We start from the raw sequence: 19,527 nt of genomic DNA, 5'->3' as shown, positions 1-19,527 counted from the left end.
TGGAAAAGGAGGAGCCGGGATAGAAAAACAATTATCCTGTCCCAAACTACCTATGACTTTTGATACCTTTTCTGAAATTTTTCCAGTCATTAAGTTTTTTACAAAAAAAGAAGATGAGGTATGAATGCCAATGAGACAGCAATCCGCAAGAGACCAAAATGACACCGAAATTAACATTTAAAGGTCACCTAACGCCCTTCAACAATGTGCAAAGCCGATACTGCATAGTCTGATATAAAAGGCCCCGAAATGACAATGTAACACAATTCAAATGAGAATACTAACAGCCTTATTTATTTACAAAAAAAGTACGAAAAACAAATATGAAACACATAAACAAACGACAACCACTGAAATATAGGCCCCTGACTTGAATGTTCATAATAATTTTTTTATACTACATGTATGTTAATAATGAAATTAATTGAAAACAAAAAAATAGGAATTTGAAAAAAGAAGGAGGGTTAAAAAAAACATTTCCCTGTCCCCAAGTACCTATTACTTCTGAGCTGATACTTATCCTGAAATTCACAAATCAGTAAATATTTTACAAAATTCTTCCTACAACACTTTACATACTTTCAACCACGCTCTAAATGCCCGCGATTTCGCGGGTGTGTTCTAGTGAAATTTAAGGAGCAACATGTTAACTTAAAAAAAGAGGGGGAGGGATGAAACAGAACATTTGTTTGCCATCTGCATGACAACCATTCTGTATTTTTTCAATATGTGATCAGGACTCACTCACGACTGTCCAAGTCAGTTTCACATAAAATCTAAACTAGACTAAGAATATTGATCGTAAATCCACCCTTTTTTGGACGATCAATGCATTTGAATGGGGACAAATGTCACATATAGTTGGAACCCCCCTTTTTTACTAGGTTTAAAAAAAAAAGGATCCGCCCCTGTTCCAGGATATAGATCTATATCCACCAAAGATTAAAAGACAAGAGTTCAGGATATCAAATTGATATCATAGAGAGAAAGAGATAAACAAATATACAAATTTATGTGATTAAACCTGGATTTTTGAGAGTATTTAACTTGATTGTTTGATATATATCTAGTTAGATAAATCCTAATCATCAAAACGGTCATGATGAACCCGGGTCCTTTTTCTGTGTACTTGTATTAGAGCAAAATATACGTTTATACTGAATAGAAATTAGTAGAAAATCTAGAAAGAATATATCATATAAAATAAGGATAATAAATAAAACTACAGGCTCTAAAGAACCTGTGTCGCTCACCTTGGTATATGTGCATAGTAAACATAGGACACAGATGCCGGGATTCCTGACAAATCAGTGTTTTTTTGTGTTGGTGATGTGTTTGTAGATCTTACTCAGTTTACTGAACAATATTGCTGCTTACAACTATCTCTATCTATAATGAACTTGGCCCGAAGTGACAGGGGAAAACTTAAAAAAATATATATATATATGAAAATTGTTAAAAAAATGACTATAAAGGGCAATGATAACTTCTTTAGGGGTAAATTGACCACTTCAGTCATGTTGACTGATTTGTAGCTCTTACTTCGCTGTACATTATTACTATTTATATAAAAAAATACCACAAGGGGAATTACTCCTTTAAAATTTTGGTCTGTCATGTTGACTTATTTGTAGATCTTAATTTGCTGAACATTACTGCTGTTTACAGTTTTTCACTATTTATAATAATATTCAAGATAATAACCAAAAACGACCAAGTTTCCTTCTTATTATAAATTTAGGGGCAGCAACCCAAAAAACCGGTTCCGATCAACGTGCCATCTGAAAATTTCAGGGCAGATAGAACTTGTCCTGATTTTTTTTTACCCAAGGTCAAATTTGCTCTGAATCCTTTGGTTTCACAGATATATTAAAGCCAAAATCTACATTTTACTCTTAAGTTCTGTTTTAGCCATGGTGGCCATCTTGGTTGGTTGGCCGGGTCACCCGCGACACCGGTCACATTTTTTAAACTACATACCGGCCAATGATGATTGTGGTCAAGTTTGGTTTAATTTGGCTCAGTAGTTTTCAGAGGAGAAGATTTTTGAAAAGTTAACGACGACGGACGCCAAATGATTAGAAAAGCTGACTTGGCCTTTCGGGCAAGGTGAGCTAAAAAGGGGGAATGATTAAGTGATTGCTTTGCAATCTTTTAATGTAAACGTCATCCTTGTTTGGTATGTTAACGATGTTTCGATTGGTTATTATTATTTCGTCTGCATTTCGTTCCTTTCTTGGTATAAGGAAAGTGACAGTTTTTTAAAACATATAACCCATGTTTGGATTAATTATTTCATTATTATGACAAGTTTTGTGGTTTTGAGTGTTTTATTAAGTCAAAATTAAATACTTTCTAATTAAAATATACTCGAGACCTCTTTCACTATTGTCCAATCGGAATGTTTCTCTCAAATCGACTTCGGAATGACAAAAACAAAATGGATGGGAATAAAGACGAAAGCGAGCGATGTATATCACTTGCAATTAAATATTCCAAGCTAGGAGACAGAGAAAAGGCCCTGAAATTTTTACACAAAGCTGAACGTTTATATCCTACCCAAAAAGCGAAAGGTACAGAAATAAAATGAAGTGTATTTGAATTACAAATACAAAAACAGACCGAGTCCGAAGGCGATGATACCAAATTGACAAAACAATATATTATTACTCGACGAAGAAGCACTTTAAAAAAAAAACAAAAAAAAACAACCCTTCAAACATTATTTAGAAAACTAAGAAACTGATCAACAGTAACTGCATCTAAGGATGGTAGTAACATGATGATGTCAAGTGCTCTGGAAGGGCTTGCAGATCCTGGTTAAACAGGTTGGGACCCTATATATATGGTGTTTATACCTTTATAGAGGGATAATCCTTTTTAAGAGGGATAAAATGCTCGCTCTACAGAGGGTTATTTTGGTTAAGACTAAAAATTTGGTTCCCAACCTGAACCAATTTATCCATCATCTGTGGCATAAGTTGAGTCGGGGAAACAGATAGACTATCATAATTGTGATAACCATGTACAGTGTAAAAAAAGTTATATGTGATTGTCAGGAAGGATAATTCATGTATGTGTCAAGGAGCAAATACTCCTTAGCGTTATTTAGTTTAATTTTGAAAAAACAACTAATCACGGTTCCGCTCAACTGTTTCCTAAAACAAAGGTCATCAATAACGAGCTTAGGGAGGGAAATATGTAGAAAGCAGACATTTTAAACTTTTATTGATTGTATGATCTACTTTTTTAAAACACAAATTAAAGTCACACAAATATTTGGTTTGAAGTGATTGTGTTGCTTTAAACATGTCTCTTTGAAAAGTTTTAAGCATTATGCATTGTTTTAGCAAGACCCAATATACATGTACATGTAGCTTCAATTGAATGATTAAGTTGTGTAATATCAGAACCTATCAGTATCTGTATTGGATTAATTACCCATGAGTAGTAATGGCATGAATGGTGTAACTAACTCAGTTGGTGAATAAGTTTAATTTTATATGACTTTCTGAGAAGTAATGACTAATGTAAATGGCCTAGATTCAACAATCTGTTCTTTTAATTTCCAGTCCTTAAAGGGTTCTCACTTAGCATGCTACGGCTAATCTAACATGTCTAAAGCTACATGTAGGCTACCAGAAAAATATATAATAGTTTTATATGAATGATCAATATAGGTTACAAAGGGTCTTATTTGTTATTCCTGAATTGGTCTTGTGTGATATCATACTAAAGTTTTCTTTGGAATTTACATGTATATTCAGATGATTTTGAGACACAATGTTTGAACTGATTAAACAAAGCACTCTTTCCAAATTTTATAAATTGACCATTTTGACTGGGCCAAGTCGACAGTCATTGCTAGTACAAAAGATTATTCATTTTAGAATTACTTGAACTTACAAAAATGTATATAAATATGAGAAAAGGTTTTAGTCTTGTGTATCATGTGTATAGAAAAAAAATCTTTATTTCAAAGTGAAACATCAAGAACATTGCCAACCTAAGAAATATTTTGCTTTTATTGGCCACACAACTTTTTAATTCAAAATTCGCAGAGGGATCAGAAATAAGGAGTACACACAATGAAAAATACAACATTGTTCAAGTTATTGGTATGTAAATCTGGATCTGATTCCCATGTAGCAAAATACAGATTTTACTTACAAAATGTACGAAGTGCACTTAACAAAATGTAATTGCTCCTCTGCCAATTTAGAATTGTGGTTGACTAAAGCATAATATTTTTTTTTTTCATATTATATATGTAAGCTACACTGTAGAACAATATACTATCATTGATTCAAATGGTAACAATTAGGAAATAAATAAATATGGTACATTGTTTACTTAAATTTGTAATGACATGTATGAAGTGGAAAAAAGATTTAAATAGATATGTATTGTTATTTAAAAGTCAATTTCCTGTTTCCATTTTTAATTTATTTTTTTATTTATAGAAGTAATGAAAATATGCAAATTTATAATTCACAGATTTAATTGAAAGTTTAACTGAAATAAATGATACAGCTGAGAAAGAAAATCAAAGTGAACCAAATAACCCTGAAGGTGTCCGTCAAAGAAAAGGCAGCCAAAGCAGGTTGAAAGAGGAAAAAAATGAACCAGAAAAGAAAGAAATAGAATACACAAAAGAAAATCTAGAAGCAGTCAAAAGGTGTGTGGCATATTGTGTGATTTGTAGTTCTTTTTAGATGTGATTCTTCATAACTTAAATTGATTCTGACAATTTATTTTTAAAAAAGAAATGTATAAAAAAAGAAGATGTGGTATGATTGCAAATGAGACAACTATCCACAAAAGACCAAAATGACACAAACATTCACATTTTTAACATATTTAAACAATGATAAACAGATAGAAATAAAATATAGAAGATTCTTACTTCCTTTAAAGGGGAAGATGCCATTTTTGGCCAAATTGGATCTTATATTAACTGTTTAACTAGTTTTCTTATATTTGACGGATTACATCATGTACATGTATTATCTTGAATCTGTGGGCTACAACATAATATTGCATTTTTTCTTAAATAAGGTAAATCGGCAATATGACATTACCATTAATTTGCTTCATCGTATAACCTAATATGAAAACATGGCATCAATAAAGTTCTGAAGTATAATTGCCAAAAAAGCCGAAACCTTCTTTTTATAAATGCTGACATGTTTGTAGAATAATTACAGATTTCTCATGTAACTTTTACATGATATTAATGATTAAGTCAGTGCACAAAGAACATTGTACATGAAGTGATACACAATGTGAATGAGTTCAACAAAACCTTTGAAATGTGAATAGCTATTTAATACCAAGTTGTATTTTCAGAATAAAAAAAGTAAAATGTTACTACGAGATCCTCAATGTTGAAAAAGATGCAACAGAGAATGATCTGAAAAAAGCCTACAGAAGGTTGGCTTTACAGATGCATCCTGACAAAAACAAGGCTCCAGGAGCCACAGAAGCTTTTAAAGGTAAGAAAAGGGAACATTTCAGGAGCCTGCATGACGATGATTCATCAAAACATATAATTTGATGTTATGTTGTTGTTTTACAATGGAAATTAGACATGTAAGAGTTTCACTCGTTTATAAAAAGATTCTTTTAAAAAAAAACCAAGCATATTTATTCCTTAGATACTAACATCTAAAGATTTTATTATTCTGTAAATCCAGAAATTATTGCGAAGTGTTTGTTAATGCGAGAAATGCAACTGGTTCAGAGTTGCTAATAATGAGACTTAGCATTGCATTCTAATGTCTGATACATATGTCTGAAATCACCAAAAAAAAATTTGCATTTTTGTCCATTCTCCATAAAATCCAATGATACATGCATGCATTAATTTCTGAATTTACAGTATTCATTTAAAGGAATCATTCATCTGTATGTTATAATTTTCAGCTATTGGTAAAGCTTTTGCTGTCCTGAGTGATGCAGATAAAAGAAGGAAATACGATGTACATGGACCAGAAGAAGAATCTAGTCAACATAATCATCAACAATATTACGAAAGTAAGTACCATTGGTACATATGATTTACAGTTCTATTTCAACATGAGGTAAAAAACTGTGTTTGTTTTCTGTCTTCTAGTAAAAGGAATAAAATCTAGTGATTAAAGATCAGACGGGAGACATGCAACATGTTTCAATATATATTTGTTTTCCTGTATAACAAAAATGTTAAGTAAAAAAAATAATTAAGAAAACAACAATTTAGGAATTTCTTTATTTGAATTTCTCAAAAAAAACCTGTTTTTGTAGGAGTAGCATCTGAAAGGTATTAAAGCTGTTAAAAAGTATATTGATTTTTTTTAGAAATTAAGAAACAGTGTAGACATCTTTTACACACTTGTTGTCAAGTTTAGATACATATTACTTTTTATAGTTTTGATAAAGAGATCAATTCATACATCTGGGAGCCTCTTGTTAATGGTCAGAATAAATTTAACAATTTTGCTTTTTTGTCATTGTTTTAGTAGCAAAAGTGTAATTGATCCACTCTTTTTTTTTCAAGGTGATAACAATTTATATTTTACATTTCAGCTGAAGTATCACCAGAAGAATTATTTAACATGTTCTTTGGTGGTGGTTTTCCTACGAGTAAGTATAATTATAGATATTTGGGTGTTCAAAAGAAGCAAAATGCAAAAGTATTAATGAGTGTATTTGAACATTTGTTCATGCACCTGTGAAATGAAAAAAAAAGATGTATTCAGACAAGAAATAATGGAGACACGTCTACAGAAATCAATAGAAAAGAGTAATCCACAGAAAGGAAAAGATATGGTCTGAAAAAGCATCAAATAGCATAGTATTTGTAAAAAATCTTATATACAAATAATTATCTTTTGTCATTTGATCAATTTCTTGTTGGGAAAATTTCATGATTTTTTTAAAGAGTTGACAAACATTGTACAATAATTTCCATTATTAGTGTGTTTCTTTCCATACACAGAAAGTTGGTCCAGCACTATTCATTGAATAAGTATACCAAAATTAAACTTCTGATAAACCTTATGCACAGGAATGGATATTATTTTTGTGTCACATACAACTTGTTTTCATCCAACAGATATGACAATAGATAAAAAGTTAACAATCATTTATGACACAATTTCAAACCAAATACTTTTCATAAAATCATTGTTCAGGGAAGAAGACAAACATTAAAACGTGTGTCCATAGTAATTACAGCTGACCATTAAAAAACAATTTGTAATTGCAAAATCTTTAAATATTATAGTCTGAGTAGGTTGCGATGAAACTTTTGCACAGTTGTCAGCAAAATATGTTAGAAATTGGCAAATAAATCTTGGGAAAACCCTAAGTTTTTGTTTAAAACAAAACTATAGATAGGAACAGTAAAAATTTGTACAGTTGTAATCCATCATACATATGTAATTTGCAGAGATAGGGGGGATTTTGCTTATAAACTATTTGTTAAAAACAAAAAAATATCTTTTTTTAGAAAAGTTGATATGTCAGTATATTTAATACATTTCAAATTAACTCACAGTGTAAAAAATTATGAGTGTATTTTTACACCCAAAAAAATGTTTTTGTAAAATACAAAATTTTTAGTTATCTCCAAAAGTATGATAGGGTCTGGATCTTAATTTTGTTGTGCTTTTTATACAGAAAGTATTCTTTTTGTGAAAAAATCTTGAAATATGGAGATACATCTTTTTGTGCAATGACAGAAAAAGAAACTTGATGTATAGACATAACATGCTATCACCATGATCCCACATTGATTTCTGGTGTCTAAAATTATCTGTCAGTTGTCAAAATGGCCATCAAAAGACAGACATGCTTGAACTAAAGAAAACATATTATTTCACTAGACACTTATATTTAATTGCATGTTTTTCTTATAGCATGAAATCCATGAAAAATATTACCTCAATTAAACAAATTTTGATGTTTGCATCAGTTTTGAGTTATAGTCTCCAACTGACTTTAGTTTTACACTCTGGTAAATGGTCAGTCTGTCAATTAAGTTTTCCACACTTTTTCCTTCATGCTTGAAGATACTGATTTGATAATTGGTAAATTGTTTTATCATGACAAGTTACAGATCAAATTTAAATGTTGTTCTGGTCTGATAATTTTGTGCTGAGTTTTTGTCCTTAGACTTCAAAAGTTCAAAATTTTTTCATCATGCATGAAGATATTAAATTCTAAATTTGGTATAAAGATAATGACATGACAAGTGATAGAGCAAGTTAGCATTTCGTTCCAGTACAAAAAATTGTTAGCAGTTAGAAACTATGTATTACCATTCAATACTCTCAGAATGCTTGTTATTTCTACGCCTAAAATTCCATAATGCATGAAGGGGGCCCTTTCTGGCATTTCATCAGTAATCTAGTTTTCTCTAGAAGTTGAATTCTTATCTGAGAAGTATACACCTGTCTTTCTCTGTTTTTCAGATAATGTATACAGAACTCATCGAGGTTAGCATTTATATAGAAACTATAGCTACCCAAATAACATTTTTTAACATTAGTTAGTTGGAATGATTAACCTCCTACACAACAAAATCATTGTAATGCTCTAAGTCAGATTTTTGCCATCATTCTTTATATAACACTGGCTCTTCAATCCATGTTCTTAGGTTTTTATGAAGCTTAATTTATTAATCCCTAATCTAATTAATTAAAAGAAAACATTCATCATGCTTAAATATGTTAAAAAGTTAAGTATCTATAAGGAATTACTTCATATGATTCAGTACTTAGTTACCAGTATATCTTTTCCCTTTTTCTGTTGACAAATAGGATTAATTAAGAAGGATTCCTGCTAGTAGATATGTGCTTGTAAAAAATTTATGGAAAGCAACTTATGATGATGTGCTAAATTTTTATACCCCCCAGCAAGAGATTATTAAGTGTTACTCTTGACAGTCAGTTCCATTTTTGTTTTGGCACTCTAATTTAAGTTGTTCTCATCCAATTTTTAAGAAACCATACACAACGCTCAGAACTGAATCTAGACAAAGTTAAAATTTAGGCAGTGCTTAGCATTCTAGATTTATGTCCTGTTTTATTTTCTTTTTTAATTGCAAAGCTTGAGAGAGGACATTTGTGACCTCAGACACATACCTCTTTTGTTTTATTACTGATAAAAAGTATCTGTACTGATCACTTAAAACTATCTATGACATTTAGCAGTTTCTGAACATTTTAGAAGTTATTACAGATTTTATTTGTGTGTAGAATATGATTTTCATCTTGTTCTTTCAAACCAACTTGGATTTTGTGTATGCATACATAACACACAAGAGTATCAAATGTCTTAAACTATCAGCTCTTTCTTTGCCTATACTTTTACTTGTCTTATTTTTTAAGTAGATTTTTAAATTTGGTGATTCAGTCAGTGGGGAAGTACATGAACATTTTAAATTCTTAGAAGGTATTTTTGTTCCTGATATGGTCATAAAAGTTCTGATAAAGTTAATGTTGTATTGAAAGTGCCTTCATTACTTAAATTGTATGATGCATTTTTTTAAATGTTTTTTTTTCGCAAATGGGAACAAACCAAAATCTAGTCTCGAAAATATGCTAATTTATTGTATACCATGCAAACTTACACATAAACCAAGGCCAAATAATTTTCTGTGTGAACTCTTTTCACAATAGAGATTACTTTCTTTTTTCCATAGATAATGTATACAGACATCACAACCATCATCACAACAGAAATGCCTATCATTTCCAGAGACAGGAAAATGTCAGTAATGATGTAAGTACATAATTCATTGTATAATGGCTCAGCATACCAATGCATAAGAGTAGTTCTAAGTGTATGTCGGTTTTCAATTTCTGTCCATTCATTTGTCACTGTTTCTCAATAAGTTTGAATCATTTTGAAATTTGATATTTTGCTTGCTAGATGAAATGCATTTACAAATCTAGTTGGTAGGGATTTCTACAGAGTAGTCTGAATAGTTTCAAAGCATGATGTAAAACTCTGTCAAAATTTTAAAGACTTTAAAATTGATTATGTAAGTGATTTTAGCTGAATTAGTTAAAGCTTTATAAATGCTTTGCTAACTCTTGATAATAGTCTGCAATTTTCTAAAGAGATCTTCTCCAAAACCACTGTGCACATTCGAATAAAACTTCACATGGTTGATCCTCAGGTTTTATTTATGTTTAAGTTTGCTCATTTATTTTTATACTAACAGATTCCAGATATATCATCATGGTAAAACTAATGAAATAGTACCTTGAAAACCATAATAGATAGAACAACAGATTGTGCATAAATGTTCAGAATGCCTAGTGCTACTTATTTTCTAGTTTTCTCCATATTAAAACTGTTAAACAATATGAAGCTTTTTGTATCATAGAAAAATAAAAGGATTTGCAAAAAATTCTGCATCAAGTCATTACTGACATATAACTGAATTCAATTTTTGTGAAAAGTAATAAAAAAAGTTAACCTACAAATTTATGTTATTTTTAGCTCACCTGGCCCAAAGGGCCAAGTGAGGTTTTGCCATCACTTGGCGTCCGTTGTCGTCTGTAGTCGTCGTCATCTGTCGTCGTAAACTATTTCAAGAATCTTCTCCTCTGAAACTGCTAGGCTAAATATTTCCAAAGTTTAACTGAATGTTCCTTAGGGTATCTAGTTAATAATTGTATCTGAAGTTTTGATCTATCAGCAAACATGGTCACCATTGCTAAAAATAGAACATAGGGGTCAAATGCAGTTTTTGGCTTATATCTCAAAAACGAAAGCATTTAGAGCAAATCTGACATGAGGTAAAATGTTCATTAGGTGAAGATCTATCAGCCCTGAAATTTTCAGATGAATCAAACAACCCATTGTTGGGTTGCTGCCACTTAATTGGTAATTTTTTGGAAATTTTGCAGTTTTTATACGACCGCAAATTATGAAAAAATTTTCGTCGTATATTGCTATCTCGTTGGCGTCGTCGTTGTCGTCGTTGTCGTCGTCGTCGTCGTGGTCGTCGTCGTCCGAATACTTTTAGTTTTCGCACTCTAACTTTAGTAAAAGTGAATAGAAATCTATGAAATTTTAACACAAGGTTTATGACCATAAAAGGAAGGCTGGTATTGATTTTGGGAGTTTTGGTCCCAATATTTTAGGAATTAGGGGCCAAAAAGGGCCCAAATAAGCACTTTCTTGGTTTTCGCACTATAACTTTAGTTTAAGTTAATAGAAATCTATGAAATTTTGACACAAGGTTTATGACCACAAAAGAAAGGTTGGGATTGATTTTGGGAGTTTTGGTTTCAACAGTTTAGGAATTAGGGGCCAAAAAAGGGCCCAAATAAGCATTATTCTTGGTTTTCGCACAATAACTTTAGTTGAAGTAAATAGAAATCAATGAAATTTAAACACAATGTTTATGACCACAAAAGGAAGGTTGGTATTGATTTTGGGAGTTTTGGTCCCAACAGTTTAGGAATTAGGGGCCAAAAAGGGACCCAAATAAGCATTTTTCTTGGTTTTCGCACCATAGCGTTAGTATAAGTAAATAGAAATCTATGAAATTTAAACACAAGGTTTATGACTATAAAAGGAAAGTTGGTATTGATTTTGGGAGTTTTGGTCCCAACAGTTAAGGAAAAAGGGGCCCAAAGGGTCCAAAATTAAACTTTGTTTGATTTCATCAAAATTGAATAATTGGGGTTCTTTAATATGCCGAATCTAACTGTGTATGTAGATTCTTAATTTTTGGTCCCGTTTTCAAATTGGTCTACATTAAGGTCCAAAGGGTCCAAAATTAAACTTAGTTTGATTTTAACAAAAATTGAAACCTTGGGGTTATTTGATATGCTGAATTTAAAAATGTACTTAGATTTTTGATTATTGGCCCAGTTTTCAAGTTGGCCCAAATCGAGGTCCAACATTAAACATTGTTTGATTTCATAAAAAATTGATTAATTGGGGTTCTTTGATATGCCAAATCTAACTGTGTATGTAGATTCTTAATTTTTGGTCCAGTTTAAAAATTGGTCTAAATTTAAGTGCAAAGGGTCCAAAATTAAACTTAGTTTGATTTTAACAAAAATCAAATTCTTGGGCCTTTTTGATATGCTGAATCTAAACATGTACTTAGATTTTTGATTATGGGCCCAGTTTTCAAGTTGGTCCAAATCAGGATCTAAAATTATTATATTAAGTATTGTGCAAAAGCAAGTCTTTTCAATTGCACAGTATTGTGCAATGGCAAGAAATATCTAATTTCACAATATTGTGAAATAGCAAAATTTTTTTAAATTAAGAGTTATCTTTCTTTGTCATTGGAGTTATCTTTCTTTGTCCAGAATCAACTTAAATCTTTGTTACATTCAGTGATAACAAGCAGTTTTTTTACATCTAATATTTTATGATGTATTTAAATGAGTAGTAATTGTTGCAAACTCCATTAGAATATTTTAATTGAAATTAGTTTTGGAATAAGGGAAAGGGGGATGTGATTAAAAAATTGGGTTCAATTTTTCTCATTTGAAATTTCATAAATAAAAAGAAAATTTCTTCAAACATTTTTTTGAGAGGATTAATATTCAACAGCATAGTGAATTGCTCTAAGAGAAAACAAAAATTTTAAGTTCATTTGAATACATTCATTCTGTGTCAGAAACCTATGCTGTGTCAACTATTTAATCACAATCCAAATTTAGAGCGGAATCCAGCTTGAATGTTGTGTCCATACTTGCCCCAACCGTTCAGGGTTCAACCTCTGCGGTCGTATAAAGCTACGCCCTGCGGAGCATCTGGTTGGTTATTATCTTGAATATTATTATAGATACAGATAAACTGTTAATAGCAAAAATGATCAGGAAAGTAAGATCTACAAATAAGTCAATTTGACCAAAATTGTCAATTGATCCCTTAAGCAGTTATTGCCCTTTAAAGACTTTTTACACAATTTGTTCATCATGTTGACTTACTTTAAAAAATCTTCTCCTTTGAAACTGCTGTATCAATTTCAGCCAAACTTAGGCTAAATGAGTTTCAGAGTATCTAGTATAAATTTTATATTTTATTCTTGTATGTCAAGAAACATAGCTCCTATGGCTAAAATAGAACATAGGAGAAAATGATTATTTTTTTTTTGCTTTTGAAGAAAATAGGACGATTCAAAGAACATTTAAATAAATTGAAAAGCAAAAATAATCATTGATGAGAGATTTAACCAAAAAAATTAAGGTGAGCGATTCAGGCTCTTGAGAGCCTCTTGTTTTTTTTTAATTCTGTTAACTAAAGTCATGTTTAATACTGAATAATATCTATTGATTTTGATTATATTTCAGGCGAGTTATACATTGTTACTACAGCTTGCACCAATATTACTATTAGTCTTTCTCTCAGTTCTGAGTAGTTTCCTGGTTGGAGAACCTTTGTACAGTTTACAACAGTCAGAGTAAGTCGAAAATATAGATCATCGTTATTTTTTGTAGCAAATGGAAAAACCTTTCTTTTGTTAGCCGAGATCTTATAAGTTGTAAATTCTGATTAATTTTATTTAGGGCAGTAAAAAAAATATCAACTTAAGAGTCAGGGTAGTGTAAGATACAAAATGTCTTCTGACCCCCCTCTTTGTTTATTTCTGGAAATTTTCAAATGAAAACTTGTTCATGTAAATAATTCAATTTGTTATGGAATTTAAATGAGATTAATCCTTAGAAATGATTCATTTTTACTGTTTTACCTTAAAAATCAATATAAATATGATAAATAACAAGTTGTATTTCTTATATTTCAGTAAACATCCGATCAGTAGAAAAACAAGTAATTTAAATGTTCCATATTTCCTTAAAAAAGACTATCAAATGGAAAGTCGTGCAGAGTTACGGAGGATAGAACGACAAGTAGAGGAAGAATATATTTCAAATTTACGTAACAGTTGTTGGAGAGAAAGGAGTTATAGTAAGTTAATTTGGGTCTATCTAACTTGGTGTCTGACGGCAGAAATATCAGAACATCTGTGAAGTGAAATGAATTATTACATGTACATAGGAATATGTGGTATGAGTGCCAATGAGACATCTTTCCATCTAAGTCACAAGTTATAAAAGTAAACCATTATAGGTCAAGGTGCGGTCTTCAACCTGGATGCTTGGCTCACACCGAACAGCAAGCTGTAAAGGGCACCAAAACATTACTAGTGTAAAACCATTCAAACAGGGAAACATGTACATATTTGTTGAATTTATGAATGCTTTTTGTATACAGAAGAAATAAATAAATCAGTTCAACCTGTATAAAAACAGGCTACAAGATTATCAATATGTTTTTATTTAATAACATTTAAGTTCTCACAGTATTTTCTTCGTCTCAAATTGAAAATTACTGACCATATATAATGCTCATGGAGTTGTATAAGCTTATTCCACCAAAAATACCCCGGTACATGAAATTATGTCTTTATGTTGTGTTCAAGTATTGAATGAGATATTCAATATTTGCACCAAATTTTACTTGAAAAGATATAAGAAGATGTGGTATGAGTGCCAATGAAACAACTCTCCATCCAAGTTGCAATATGTAAAAAATAAAACCGTTGTAGGTCAAATTACGGTCTTCAACACAGAGCCTTTCCTTTTCTCACACTGAACAGCAAGCTTTTTAGAGCGCAAACAATGACTTGTGTAAAACCATTCGAACAGAAAAACCAACAATCTAATCTATATTAAAAAAAATGATTAAAGAGAAACATATATGAATTTAAATTGAACCTTTAACAAATGATTACTGCCAAGTTAATTTAATGTTTCTTAGATTTTTACTTTAATTTGAATATTCTTTCTATTTGCAGAAGAAAATATGTTATGGAAAGCCAGAAATTATGCAGATGCTAGATTATATGATAAAGCTTCAAAAATGGAGACACCTTCATGTGACAGACTACAAGAGATATATGCATGATTATAATTGGATTAATAGTTGTTTAATTATTATGTGATATCAATCTTTTATTTATAATTTTTTTTTCTAATTGTTTGTCAAAGCTTCTGTAGCTGATTTAGATTCATTCAAACATAAATAAAAGTTATATTTAAGAAGCTTCTGCTTTCATATTTTAAAGGTACTAACACATGCAATTTCGTCTGCCATTTATAAAAACATTTCTGAAAATTTTTGCATCATAATTAAAAAGTGATATTTTTCATTGCATCAGGTTATTTGAAGCTAGACATGCTAGATTTTGAGTTATTAAAAGCAAGTTAAGCCAAATACCCAAAAGAGTATATAAGTCTATTGTTATAATAATAAGCAGTCAAAGTAAATTGTATGTCATAATTAACACAGAAATATTATAATCGTGCACTTGTTCCAAGTTTTTTTAATTATAGAAATCCCTTTTGAAATTTGTGTATCCTCACTTAAATAAAACATTTTCCAAAGGGCAGTAAATTTGAATATGTTTGAACATTCTTTCAAGTTTTTCAAATTGTTCATTCCTTGATATTTCTATGCTCAAAGGTATTACAAAATGAATGATCTTTAAGTTGCAACTTATTTATATATGGTCTTTTGTTAGAAAAGTTACTTCAGAAACAAGATTTTTTTTCTGTAGCTTAGTAATTTTTGCGATGTAATTTGACAGTTTTGTTTTTAATATAATTTGTTAATTCTCAGATATTTAACGTAAATGTAGTGCTGTTTTTGTTGAACAAATGTGATGATGTATGATATTGAGAAGTCATTATTTTGTTTTCTTCATTTCTATATGTATATTCATTTTCATAAAGACATCAATCATGTTTATATATTGCATATGATTTTTTGAAATGAACTTAAAAGAATGCATTAATATTATAAATGTTAGTGTGATTTGTATTGTCTATTGGTTAGATTTTAAAACTGTACTTTATTGCTGTTTGATTTATAACTGAATTGTGTAGAAAATACATTGGGATTAGTTCCTTATCTTGTTTTCATGTTGTGAAAAATATTGAGCTTATGATTTATAGCAAAAACAAACAACTGTTCATATGAACAAAAAAGTAGGATTTTGACTTTCAAGTTATTTTTTAGAAATGATAGTCTGTTTTGAAAGATGCAGCTATATAGATAATACTTAGTTTTAATTAAGATCAATTTCAATTTTGCAAATATTTCATGTTCAGAAAACAATTTTAAAGCATTTATCCTATTTGGTGTAGTTAGAATTAAAACTGTTACTAGGGAGATTTTCTGTTAAAGTTACCATCTCGATCGTGAAGAAGACATTTCAGGAAACTTAATCTGCTTCAAAAAGTCATGATATTCATGAGAAAAGTTTAAACACCAGACACAGTGTTATTTTTCCTCAAATGACATGTTTGAGTTTCAGGAAAGAATTATGTATATATATGTAACATTGTAAAATATCCTAATCAATCTCAAAGACTTGAATTGGAAGTTGAAATTTTGATATCAAAATTGTAATATTGTATTTAAACAGAAGGAAATGTGTGTATACCAATGAGACAGCAACCTAACAAAAAAACCTACAGACATCTTGTCATTATACAAGAATGTAAATATAAACCTTGAGTAGACCTCACAGTAACTTATAAAGTATTTAATGTTGTGGAAACCTTTGAGAAATATTAAACTTTTAATTTTCATAACTGCAGACAATCCTATTGCACAAGAAAAAGTTGTTATTTAAAAAGTTTTAAAAAATCACAAATAAATTTTAGTAAATTGATTTATCATTTATGAGAATGTTAAATAGTCTTATAATTTTAAAAATATAAAAAGAACAATACTTTGTATGAATTACTTCTAAATAAAATTTTGTGTGGCTATGTGCTTAACTAAATCATTATAAATTTCTTCATTTACAAATAAACAGATCTTATTTATAAAACAGAAGGATAAATATGATAATTTATTCCTTGATTTCTGATTCCAAGGATTGTTGTGTATTTTGTAATTGTATGTATGTTGTGAAGAGTGTGTTTTTATATGACGTGTGTAGATATAAATGTTTTAAAGCATAAGATGGATGAAATAGTGTGTGACATATTGTTAAATTGTATATTTATATATGTATGCATTCAGCAATTTATAGAAGTTTATAGCATGGGTCACTCACTATTTACCTATTGTCTTGCAAGTGGTCACTTGTTTTCTGTTTGTTTCAAAAAATATTAGATAGGGAATAGTTATGGCTTTTCAATATACCGTCTGTATCAACCTGCTTGAGGAATTATATTGAGGGTTGATGCATTGTTAAATACTGAAAAAATCTATATCTTATACACTTTACTATTCACCTACTTTTGATGAAATGAAGGAGGTGAAAAATACTGTGGATTTAATTATTTTCGTGGATATCAATTTTTTAGATGATTGAGGAAAACTTACAGATATGTGGTTATTTAAATTTTATGGTTTTGTCGAAATGTCTGCATACAAGCCAAGTTAAAAAATTCATTTGAAGAACATTTAATTTCTGAACCAACGAAATCCACAAAAATTGGTATCCAAAAATAATAATGAATACACAGTAAAAAAAATTAGGTCTTTAAATAAAGTTGACAACCATGACCGTTATCAATATCATCCTTGTGGCAGATTCTAAATCATTCATTGGCAATACACATGAAATTTACTTATTTTATTATTGATTTTTCAAAAAAACAAGACTAATTGATTGCTGAAGTGCCAAGTCAAACCTATCTAAGATAAATTTACTTAATAATATAGGGTTATTGCATGAATATTAGGGAATATTGTCCCGAGTAGAATTTTATATTGCACGAGCTTGCGAGTGCAATATATGTTCTACGAGGGACTATATTCCCCAATATTCATGCAATAACCCTTTTATTGTATAGCAATATAATATTTGAAAGTAGAAATTGGTTTAAACTAAGATTTTGTTGTTGATGACGTCATGAAATTTGAAGACTTATTGAGACTTATTTCACTAGTGCAATAATAGAATTTATTGCACGCTAACTTTTGGTTACTTTCTGTAGGATATATTATATTGCTATACAATAAAATGTTATACTGTAATTCAGAAATTATTGCATGCATTTATTATTGCAATTTTGTCAGTTTAGACTTAAATGGGATTTGATTTTTTACGATTTTGAGACAAATCCTGTTAATTCATATAAAATGTTTCAAAATGCGAGTTTAAATTATTGCGTTTACAACTCTGTCACATTTTTCGCAATTATAAAAACCTCGCAATAATTTCTGAATTTACAGTACATGAGAATAATGATTGCAAACCTCTTTATCATGCTTGAGTGACCTTTGCTATAATATATATCATATGATGTGTAATATTATTACCTCACCTTTTATGATAAACAAATGAACACATCATATGAATGTTACATTGTTTTGTTGTATTTATGATATATGTACGATAACTTCTTAAAATGAGGAGACATATAATGTTGGCTCTGGGAGTCGTGTGTGTCCAGAAAAAAAATATCATTACTTCGTCTTAGATTTTCATGGTGATGAAATATATGTGTTGAAAAAATCTTCAATTTTTTTTTCGAGGAAGATTCAAATGTATAAATTTTCTTGTTGCATATTTATAAACAGATTTTTGTGTATACTTCTGAATATGGAAACTTAACAATTTTAAATATATTTAAACAAAAACAATTTATTCTCCAAATTCTTCTGTATTGAAGTTGTAATGTGTTCAGCAGATTTTGGAAAGTTTTTATTCCTTTGATAGCAACTGTAAATAAACAATCTCACCATGTTGTCTTATTCTTACTTATTACAGCATAAACATAATTTGTGACGAGCCTGCTACTTTTGTCACAAAAGCGAGACATGGGGATCCTACATTCCATAGTCGGCATCCACAAATATTTGCCTTGTGGTTAAAGTTTTTGAAATTTTAATAACTTTCTTAAACTATCCTGGATTTCTACCTTTTTTGTTGAGCCTGCGACTAACAGCAAGAGAAAGCAAGACACTTGTTTCTCAGGAACCCTGACAAATATTAAGCTCAAGTAGGAGCTCTAGGACCTGTGATCCAATTTTACCTTATTACATTTTTGAAATAAAACAAAACTCTATGGACTTTAAAACTCAAGGTCTGCAAAAGTGTCTGGATTGAAGTTTTTTTTTCTATAGAGCACACACTCTAGATGAATATTATTGGGGGAAATATGGTTATAGGACATCAAATCATGATACAAAATCACTTGGCATTCATAAAAAAGGTGCAAATAGCCACACTTATTTTGCTGTTCATAATCTAACTCCTATTGAGGTCTTCAAGGCATTTCAACATGGACCTCACAACTGCTTATAAATCTACAGCTTTCTAATATGAGTTTTCCAACAAAGGTTTATTCTGACAGACAATTAAAAAATGACACCAACCAACGAACTGTGAAATAAGGCCAGGCTTAGTGACCACTGTATGACAGTCATGTATACCGTCAATAATTCTATATATCAACTTTAATTTAATATATGTAACTACTGAAAAACAGATGATAAACAAATCTTTAGATGGCTCACAAATTGGTTCAGGGACAACAA

The 19,527-nt window shown here is 30.1% G+C and overlaps 1 protein-coding gene across 2 annotated transcripts; it reads left to right on the top strand.

The window, feature by feature from the left end:
• Nucleotides 1–2,421: 2,421 nt before the first annotated feature.
• On the top strand, nucleotides 2,422–17,698 carry LOC134724701 (dnaJ homolog subfamily B member 12-like). Of its 2 annotated transcripts, XM_063587876.1 has the most exons (10): nucleotides 2,422–2,573; nucleotides 4,498–4,678; nucleotides 5,350–5,495; nucleotides 5,926–6,036; nucleotides 6,568–6,624; nucleotides 8,457–8,480; nucleotides 9,689–9,768; nucleotides 13,317–13,426; nucleotides 13,769–13,932; nucleotides 14,822–17,698. In XM_063587876.1, exons 1-10 carry the CDS (start codon nucleotides 2,441–2,443, stop codon nucleotides 14,929–14,931), a joined length of 1,116 nt encoding a protein of 371 aa, XP_063443946.1. In that variant the 5' UTR covers nucleotides 2,422–2,440; the 3' UTR covers nucleotides 14,932–17,698. The 2 variants fall into 2 exon arrangements, with proteins under 2 accessions (XP_063443946.1, XP_063443947.1); XM_063587877.1 differs by lacking the exon at nucleotides 8,457–8,480.
• Nucleotides 17,699–19,527: the final 1,829 nt, after the last annotated feature.

Source organism: Mytilus trossulus, chromosome 7, assembly GCF_036588685.1.
Source record: "Mytilus trossulus isolate FHL-02 chromosome 7, PNRI_Mtr1.1.1.hap1, whole genome shotgun sequence".
NCBI classification, from domain to species: Eukaryota; Metazoa; Mollusca; class Bivalvia; order Mytilida; family Mytilidae; genus Mytilus; species Mytilus trossulus.
The sequence above is the reverse complement of the archived record's forward strand: the minus strand, read 5'-3'. Positions and strand labels throughout refer to the sequence as shown.